General features: G+C 31.3%; 1 protein-coding gene across 1 annotated transcript; it reads right to left on the reverse strand.

Annotated features, from left to right (window-relative positions):
• Window positions 1-210: 210 nt before the first annotated feature.
• Window positions 211-6,250, reverse strand: Cylc2 (cylicin 2). Its single transcript, XM_048783110.1, has 3 exons — window positions 6,234-6,250; window positions 2,030-2,070; window positions 211-1,175 (listed from the first exon to the last, which is right to left on the reverse strand). Exons 1-3 carry the CDS (start codon window positions 6,248-6,250, stop codon window positions 211-213), a joined length of 1,023 nt encoding a protein of 340 aa, XP_048639067.1.
• Between the last annotated feature and the right edge of the window lie 4,123 nt (window positions 6,251-10,373).

Raw genomic sequence — 10,373 nt, forward strand, 5'->3', positions numbered from 1 at the left:
TTCAAAGAATCTTTGCTTGATTTTTTTCTTAAAATTTCTCTTACATTTAATGAATATTTTCTGAGTCCACCTTGTGTTGTTCTTTGCCCGCCTTTTTAAAAATTATGCCATCAGCCTTTTTTTTCCACTCATAAATTCAATTCCAGATAACTTGAAGTTTTCATCAAATATTTTTGAATTGCTCTTTCAGTGGAAATGATTTTGCAGGGCCTACTTGCCCTTCTTGGATTTACCTTTCTTACCTTCTCCCTTCTTACCTTTATCCTTCTTCTTTCCCTCTTTCTTGGACTCTTTCTCCTTCTTGCCGCTGCTTGCTTTATCATCTTCGGTTTCTGTATCTCCTCCTCCTTCCTTGTCTTTGCCCTTCTTGCCAGACTTCTTGTCTTTCTTGCTTTTCTTTCCGCTTCCTTTGTCGTCTTCAGTCTCTGTATCTCCTCCTCCTTCTTCCTTGTCTTTGCCCTTCTTCTTCCCCCCTTTCTTGTCTTTCTTGCCTTTCTTGCCTCCTGCCTTTTCGTCTTCCGTTTCCGTATCTCCTCCTCCTTCCTTGTCTTTGCCCTTCTTCCCCCCTTTCTTGTCTTTCTTGTCTTTCTTTCCGCCTTCTGCTGCCTTTTCCTCTTCAGATTCTGCCTCTGCTATGGGCGGGGCCGCTTCTTCTCCCTCTGCTTCTTCTGACTTTGCGTCTTTGTCTTTGCCCTTTCCACTTTTCTTGTCTTTCTTTTCGCCTTCTTTTTCCTCCTCAGACTCTTCACCTGACCCCTTGCCCTTCTTCTTACCTTTCTTACCTTTCTTTCCGCTTCCTTTCTCATCCCCAGATTCTTCACCTGACTCCTTGCCCTTGCCACCTTTCTTACCTTTCTTACCTTTCTTCCGTCCTTTTTCACTTCCAGTTTCTGAACCGGAATCCTTCTCTTTTGAACCCCTTTTACTCTTTTTGCCAGATTTAGATTCTCTTTCTTCATCCTTGCTCTTCGTTGACTCTGCCTTTTCTCTGAAGTCTGATTCCGATTCAGTTTTCTCACCTGAAAGCATCTCCTCACCTTCTTCGGGTGGTTTAGAGGGTTTGGGTGGAGGCCTCCTCCTGGCAGCTAAATAAACAGATGGCCTCTCTGAAATTCTCATTAAAGAACGGTGCATCCATAGTGGCGGTCTTCTTTGTTCCAATTGGGATTCATCGACTACCTGAATTTGTTAGAATAATGATGAACAAATTTTGAGTTATGCAAGCTTTTATTATTAACAGACCACTAAATATAGATTGAATCCAAACATTAAAGAGTTCCAGATTTTGTGATTAAAAAAGTGGATAATTTATATACTTCATAGTATATTCTGATTTTTGAATTTCATCATTTTTAAAACTAATGGATAGTTATGCTTCATTGGGGTCTACTTTCAATCTAGGATCTTCATAATTCCCTCAAGATTTTATATTAAATTGGAAGAGACCTTCATGGACTAATGACATCTTAGAAATTCTCCTCAATATCAGGATAAACTTTATATATATATATATATATATATATAATCACTATGTATAAAAGAAGATAAATTTCTCCTGTAAGTCTCCTAAAGATGGCACCAGGATCAGTAGGAAAACTGTACTGAAGGGAAGGTATATTTAAGTTTAGTAAATGAGGGAAAAGCATTTGATAATTAAAGTAATTCAAATTAGATGAATTTGACTTATCTAGAAATGACATTTTGGTCAATTATAAACTGGATATAACCTATCAGGAAGTTAGTAGAAATTGGCTGAGAAGTTGTAAGATTATATAACTGTATAATTTGTAACATGAAAATATGTCCACCTTTATGTTGCTGAAAGTATTTGCTTAATCTTACTTGGATTTAAACAGTAATATACTAAGAAGGGATTCAATGAGCCCAAGAGAAAGAGTCCTTGGTAAATAAGTGTTTATTATTAATTACCTGATATTTTTTGCTTTACCCTTTTGAATAAAAGATAATAATCATTTATTTCTAAAATTAATAATGTGCGTTTTACAATAAATATTGAATTCTTCCTTACCTGGAATATAATTATCATATGTCCCATAGTTTATTTTTTGGCTATTAAAATAAAAGAGAAAAATTTTAATTAATTTTTATAAAACCACTGCATTTAATGATCATTATTATACATAAATACATGCTACCAGCAACTTGATAAATACTTTTGCATTCTCAGATTTCCATTATTATGTAAAATAAGCTCATCGATAGGAACAAATGTACAAATTTGTGTTTGGACTTCAACAGAATTAAACCATGGTGATGAACCAACTTGCCACATCTATAATGTATACAAGTAGATATTTTTTGTAAATTGCAGAACTATCCTCAAATTATTTTTCCTACCTCACGCACCAAATTTCCTTCCAATTAAATTTGAACCAAAACATTACTTTATAACCCCTATATTTAAACAAAAACAAAAACAAATCTTCAAATTATTTTCAGAAGTTAACCAACTCCAACTCACTAAGTGATAAATGTGTATGCATATGTATGGGTGGGTGCATGTGTGAATAGAATATGTGCATGTCAATGTATACTGTAGGATTAACATGAAATTTCATTTTTTTTGTTCTCTAGAAAACTGATGAATAAGACTTGTTGTAAACTATTTTCCATTTATAAGTTCTCACTTGTTTTTTTTTCTTGTAAACATCTTTGCTCCCATAGAGTTCTATAATTCAATTTTTACTTATTTCTAATAGAAACCAACAGTGAGATATGTTTATGAAATATTACAGTGTATTATTATAGAGCCACTGCTCATCATGAGCAAGTTTGAGCCTTAAACTCACAGAGAAACAAGCACACTTTCACAGTGTTTTACTTATTTTAATGGTATATAAAAAATAAGATATTAGTACAAAAAACCCACACAATATCTTAATACCTTCATTAAGTAATGAAGTTTTCAGCCTAAAACCTAGTATATTTTTATTTCTCTACAAAAGTATGAATTAATTAATTGAATAAAATTTAGCATATGTTTACTTGTCACTTATCTAGGCTGGTGTTTTCTTAACTGAATATATTCACCAAAATTATTTGAGCCATTATGTCTGTCTCTCTAAGCTTGGATCTAGCCAATGTATATTTTATACTCTGTTGAAGAAATTTTGATGTTTAACCATGAATGAGAATTGCTTCATTCCAAATGCTCTGAAAGAGAAAATGCTTCAGGTTCATGAAACAATACACTTGTAAACATGAGATTTTTAAAATGGTAAATAAGCATGATCTATTAAAGTTTTATAAAACCTCTAGAGAATATGCTTTGATTATCAAGCAATTGAATTAGAAATCAATTATAAAAGCACCTAGAAAATGCATAAATATTTAAAAGTTAAATAACTTCTGAAGAAATAATGAACAAACAAAAAACACAATGGAATCTGGAAAACAATGAAATCTGGCAAAAATCACTTTCTGCTGTGGTCAAAAATTTCTATAGTTTTCTTAGAGTTAATTTGGGTATAGTTATAATTCAATAAATTTTGATCATTTGCATTTTTACTTAGGAGATTTTATAGAACCTCAAAATAACAATAAAATGAATAACCCAGGCCCCTGTCATTATGTAAATTTATATTGACATAAGCAATTAAATCAATCAAATTTTTTATGTGAGAAAATATTTTCCTACTGTCTCCCCCAAATGTAGTTCTGCTTGTAGGAGGATCTTTGCCTTGCTTCTCCTCGACCTTTGGGCCATTCTTTAAAATTAGATTCATTTGGATTCAATTTTTGACATTTCTTATAAAATTGTCTACTAAAAATAATAAACTATTAGGATGTCTTCTACTATTTTATTATTTTGAAACATTTTTGTGAATGTAAATATATTTTGATAATTTTAAATTGATTTTAAGTTCATGAAACCAAGAAAATTCTAATGACTTATCCTATGAAGAAAAACTATTGAACATTTTGGTGAAATAATTTTTAACGTTTCCAGCTATTCATAAGGAAACTCAGCAATTAATTCCTCACATTAGCCAAGATAAAATGGAATATAGAAGTCACAAATCTGCCTTTACTTCAGGCCTATATATCTAATCAATTAAAATTATTCTCAATATTTGTGAGTTTTTGACATAAAGATATTTTTCACAGAAAAGATAATGTGTTTCTGACTTAGAAAAGGAATTTAAATTTATTTTTTTTTCAAAATAAAAGTTGAGGTCCCAATGTAAGAGACAAGACAAAGTTTATTTTTTAAGAGAAAAATATATTTCTATATTACTACCAGAAAAATGTTTTAAGGGATATACTTAAACTAACTTTTCTTATTGTTTTCTTTAAGTCTAAAATAATTTTAATTTAAACACAAAATACACCTGCCTTTATTCTTGCCTTTTACTATAACTCTGCCTGTATGTATTTTAAAAGTACATAATAAATTAAAAGGTCAAAGGCTTCAACAATGTGAATTGTCCATAGACTACCTGTTTGTAAGAATGTCTCCAGATATCCTGCCAGCAGGGGAAATAGGGTCATAAAATTGTTGCAGAATGTGTTCTAGGGACTCACTGTGATCTCTCAATCTTCTTGTGTTTGCTTGAGAGGTCACAATATCAATGCCTCACAGTAATTGTCTTGCTGAAGAATGGCTCTTTGGGTGGTAAGATTTTCTTTCTCTAGCATTTTCTGGAACAGTTTTTCAGAATGGATTTATTTTGAACTCCTTACCCAGGGGACATGTTGCAATATCTGAAGATATTTTGTCTATCATAATTGTGTGTGCTGGGGAAATATGATACTGGCATCTAGTGGGTAGAGACCCTGGATGCTGCTAAACATCTTATAATGCACAAGAAACTGCCACCCTCCCTCTCCCAGTCCCACACTCCAAAAGAATTATCTGGCATAAAATGTCACTAGTGCCAAGACCGATAAACCCTTTTCTAGATCAAGGACAATCTTCAGACTAGGACAGTAAGAAAAGCTTTTATTAATGCAACTCAAGGAAGGGAAAATATAAAATATACAGTGGATATGAGACTAAATCTTTGTGAAACTCTCACTTCCTAGATAAAACATAGTCTTATTCAACATTATAAATGGAAGAACTGAGTTGACTTGTCATTGGCCAAGGCAAGAAAAGGTGGAACTATCAAGTGGAAGAGCTGAGGTTTGGATAGACCCAAGGTTGGTAAGAAGAATATAAGTGACGAGGAGGAAAATGAACTCAAAGAGGAAAATTTTCTGTATCTGCGAAAATTTGTAGTTATGGGCACAGAAATATTTATTCCAGAACTAAAGCTCGGCCGTTCCTAGAATTAAAGGACAAAATAGAAAAGAAATCTTTGTGTGTGCATCGCAAATTCTCTGTGTTAAATAAATTGGGAGTTCTCACATGAATCCAAAGAAATATGTTGAGGTATTGCTAAAAATTTTTGTGTCTGACTTATTGTACTTTATCAGAGCATCTGATTATGAACTTTATCACATTTTCTATAGCACAGTTTTAGGATTTTACAACAATACACCATAAAGAAATTGCCATAAAACCAAAAGTAGAGTTTTAATCATGGTGAAGTCCTCTGAAAGTCATCCAGTGCTCATGATAAAATTAATACAATTGATATTATGTGGAACTTAAATGTTTTTAAGTCATTAAAATATAACATTATTCTGGCATGTAAAATGCCAAAACATAGTTTATTTTAGAATTGTCATCAAATCCCTAGGTCTTGACAGTAATCATGACAATTACATTCAAACCTTCACAAAAGATTTCTTTTTAAAAATAATGATTGTGAGCGGGCATGGTCCACTTTTGCATGGTGGCTCCACTTAATTAAAGGTTTAACATTCTAAAGCTCAGTAGCCCTTTTCTGTCACTGTGACATATATGATGCTTATTCCGCAAATTTCCAATTTCCTCCTTAGAGAGTCATAATTCCCCTAAGAACAATGAATTATTTTTTCAATATTCCTCAAAATACAATATAACAAGAAATCAAGTAAGACCTCCAGTAAAAATAGACTTATCTCAAGACATATATTTTGCTGAAATGAACTATCTAAACCTTGCATCAAAATAGACTATTATGTTGCTCAAGAATGTATGTCTCTGCTTAAACACAATCTCTCTTATTTATGAACATAATAAATAATAATATAGGAAACATTACTTAATACCACAGAGAATAAGTGTTAACCTAGCTAGAAAATTTCGATTATTTCAAATTAGAAAATTCAACAAAAGGACTTACAATCTTGGAACAGACATTTTTCCCACCTATGACTTGCCAGGATTTAAATATTGTACATTCAGGTTGGTGATGTTCAGAGGTGACATCATAAAGAGTCCAAGAGCCCTGGGAGTTAAAGGGGAAAGAGCAAGAGAAGCAATTTCTACTCTTGTTTTATGCTTTCTGGATTTATAACATTAATGTTTACTTTTACTCATTATTTTTAACTAAATTTAAAAATCAATGCTTTTACATCTTAAAATACTTACTTTGATTTTTCATGTAGTTTTAATTTAGTGTATTAAAGAGACAAGTTAAAATCTCTCATTTCTCTTAAGATTCATGTATCTTTCATCAAATCATTTGTATAACTTCAAGTTTCCTTTATCCTTCTTAACCAAATAACTTATTCATAGATACAATGTTTTCAACAAGGCAAACTATTTATTAAAATTGCAAACATAGTGATAGATACGAAATAGTATATATACCAAAATAAAAGTATAATATACAGTGGTATTTGAGTGTGTTACTCTTTTTATCTCTTTGGAGAGTATTTCAACAATCTTCACCCACCTTAATGGAGAGTTTTCTTAGTTAAACTTCAGTTACCGTTAAGCATACACTATAAAAATAAGTGGCTTGATTCAATGAAAGTTTCTCATGTATCATACCATATTAAGTTCTACAAGCATTGGTGTGAGGGCCATACATAATTCCTTTTCTTATTTTTTTTAAATGTTTTATTTTTTTTTTAGTGATACCATAATTCTTATATTTACAATTTGATTGTTTCATCTGCGTTGATTTAGCAGTGTTAGTGCAGACACTCTCCTGAAAAGTGGTCATTTAATAACCAAGTATAATTTCTAACTCTGAACTATTTTGTTTAGAATTTTATGGTTTATACCTGGCTTATGAAGATATTTACACCTAATGCATTTCTTTTATCAGCATGTAGTAAGATCCAGAACATGAAAGGATATCCAGCAATGCTCGCCAATTCACCATGAACCTCTCAAATTAATCTCTTGTTTTCATTATTAACTGAATGTGTATGTTTTATTAAGATATTAGAGAATCAATGATCATTTTGTAATGCACATGGTAGTCTTCTATTGCTACATAACAAATTACCACAAACTTAGTCACATAAAACCACATCCATTTATTGTCTCATAATTCTGCAGGGCAGAAGCTCAGGGTCCTCTGATCACGGTCTCACATGGCTAATATCAAATAATCAGCAGGACTGGGTTCTTATATAAAGGCACTGAGGAAGAATGACTTCCTAAGCACATTCTGTTTGGCAGAATTCTGTTCTTGAGCTTTTATTTGTAACTGCTTTCTTCCTTGATACTAGCTATGGGCTGCTTGTTTTTATGTTTCAGAAGCTGCCCACGCTCCTTTCCACAAGACCCCCCAACATCTTCAAAAAAGTAACATTTCATAGAATCCTTGTAATCCAACCCTTATAATTCAAGTATCTGTTGGTTTTATTTCTCCTCAGTTATGCTCTCAGCTGAGGAAAACCTTTGTCTCCTGAAGGACTCAAATGAATAAATCAGGCACACCTCGATAATTTATCTATTTTAAGGGCAATCAGGCCTCCTAACATATCATGCCATGGGAATGCCATCTCTTCATATTCACAGTTCTACCCATTCTCATGAGGAAGGAGCATTGGGAGTTATTCTTAGAAATTAATCTATAACAAAGTCAAAATTGGATTAAAGACTTCATTTAGTATGTGAGGAATAAAATAAATGCATCAGAATCATAGATATTATTTTTATGTCCCAAGATTTTACCAATATCTATCCAGTTTCAACACTATTATCACACATAAGCACTTTTGGTGTTTGTTTTAAAGGGCCCAGAGCCTAGTAACCACATCCTCAAACATAAATATTTTATTTAAAATGTTTTAACTTTTTTTATATTTCATGAAATAACTTAAGCATGCAATTCTTAGAGTTATGCAATAAAAATGTTATTGAGGTGATCCTTGATATTCACAAGAGATGTTGCTTGAGACCTTGAGATGTGACCAACTAAAACACATGGCTTTTAATTTCCTCTCATGAAAAATACATATGTAAAGCAGAATTATATTCTTCAGGCTTGTGATAGTTTCAATGACTTAATGGTTCATATATGTATCTCTCTCTCTCTCTCTCTCTCTCTCTCTATATATATATATATATATATATATATATATATACATATAATTTCTCTATTTTTTTATATTCTATTATATATATATATATAGAGAGATCTATATCTATCTATATATATATATAGAGAGAGTAATATATATATTATGTATATATTACTCTATTAGCTTTCCATTCATGTATCAGCAAAATATTTTTCTTTGTGCTGCATAACAGATAAAGGCATGTACTAGGGGTATTTAAATGAGGATGTACACTTTGAAATGCATTCTAAGATTTTTTTTTAACATAGTGGAATACTTTGTATCATTATTGTTTTAAAATTAATGATGGAACTCCACAAATACATAAAATTTTATTTTTATTATTTTAAAATAGCAGAAAAATTGTAAGTGACCAGCAAAATGCATATCATAAAATTAAAAAGAAACACTTTTGAACAACAGTCTGAGTTATAAATAATTGCTAGTGACTCAGAGCCCCTTTAGTCTAACCATTTTGTTATCCCTTCTGTCCTCCCCACACGTGATCACTATTCTTTATGATAACACTACTTAGGCTTCTGTCAGCAAACATTGCTTGATATTCATCTATGTAGTTGTATATATTTTTATTTCTTTTATCATTCATATGCTATATATATATATGCATAGATATATTATTCTTTGTGGTATTGTATGCATTATATGTGTACATATACTGTGCTTATACTTTCGATAATCAAGCATTTATTCAGCTTTATTGAAGAATAATAGACAAAATATAATTATGTATATATGTAGTCTAAAATGTGACATTTTGGAACATGCATTAATTGTGAAATGATTACCACAATCAGCATAATTAATATATCTATAATCTCATATAGTTACATTGTGTGTGATGAGAATATTTGAGATTTATTCTCATATTTCAAGTATATAACGCATTATTATTAATCATATTTACCATGTTGCATGTTAGGTGCCTACAACTCAAAAATATTTTAACTGTAATTTTTACCCTTTGGCAAATATCCTCCTCTTTCCCAGAACCCCAGAACCTCCGAACCTTGGTAGCCCTACTTCTCCATTTCTATGAGTTTTACTTTTTTATATTCCACGTAAATGAAATCATGAAATATTTGTTTTTCTGTATTGGTTAGGTTGTAAATCTAACCTTATTGTAACAAAAGACAGGATTTTCTTTTAAGCTGAACAGTTATTCATTGTGTGTGTGTGTGTGTGTTTTCTTTGTGCATTCATCTCTCTATGAATACTTAGGTTACTTAATAGCTTGATTACTATGATAATATAGCTTGATTACTAATGTTGCAATAAATATGTTGTGCAAATATCTCTTTGAGAAACTGAGTTTTTTTAATCTTTAGTCTATATACCCAGAAGTGGGATTGATAAATCATATAGTAACTGTATTTTTAGTTTTTTTTGAAGAATATCTATACTGTTTTCTGAAATAGCTGTACCAATTTCCCTTCATCCCACAGTGTATGGGGTTCCATTTTTTCCCACATCCTATTTAACATCTGTTATCTTTTGGCTTTTTGATAATAGCAACCTTAACAGATGTGATGTAGTATCCCTTTGTGCTTTTGATTTGCATTTCTCTGATGATAACTAATGTTGAGTACCTGTTTATATATATGTTGGCCACTTACTTGCCCTCTTTGTAAAAATTTCTAGTCTGATCCTTATCCCAATTTTATAGATCTCATTTATTTTTCTACTGAGTTATTTGAATTCCGTATATATTTTGGATATTAACCTATTACCAAATATATGACTTGCAAATATTCCTGTTCTCTAGGTTTCCTTGTGATTTAGTGGGTTTTATCCTTTGTTGTACAGAAACATTTTAGTTTGATGAAGTCACTCTTGATTTTTATTTTTGTTACCCGTGTTTTAGGGATCAAAAAAAAAAAAAAAAAACATTGCTAATACCGAAGTCAAGAAGATTTTGCCTCATGCTTTTTTTAGGTGTTTTA

This window comes from Marmota marmota, unplaced genomic scaffold, assembly GCF_001458135.2.
Source record: "Marmota marmota marmota unplaced genomic scaffold, marMar, whole genome shotgun sequence".
Lineage (NCBI taxonomy): Eukaryota > Metazoa > Chordata > Mammalia > Rodentia > Sciuridae > Marmota > Marmota marmota.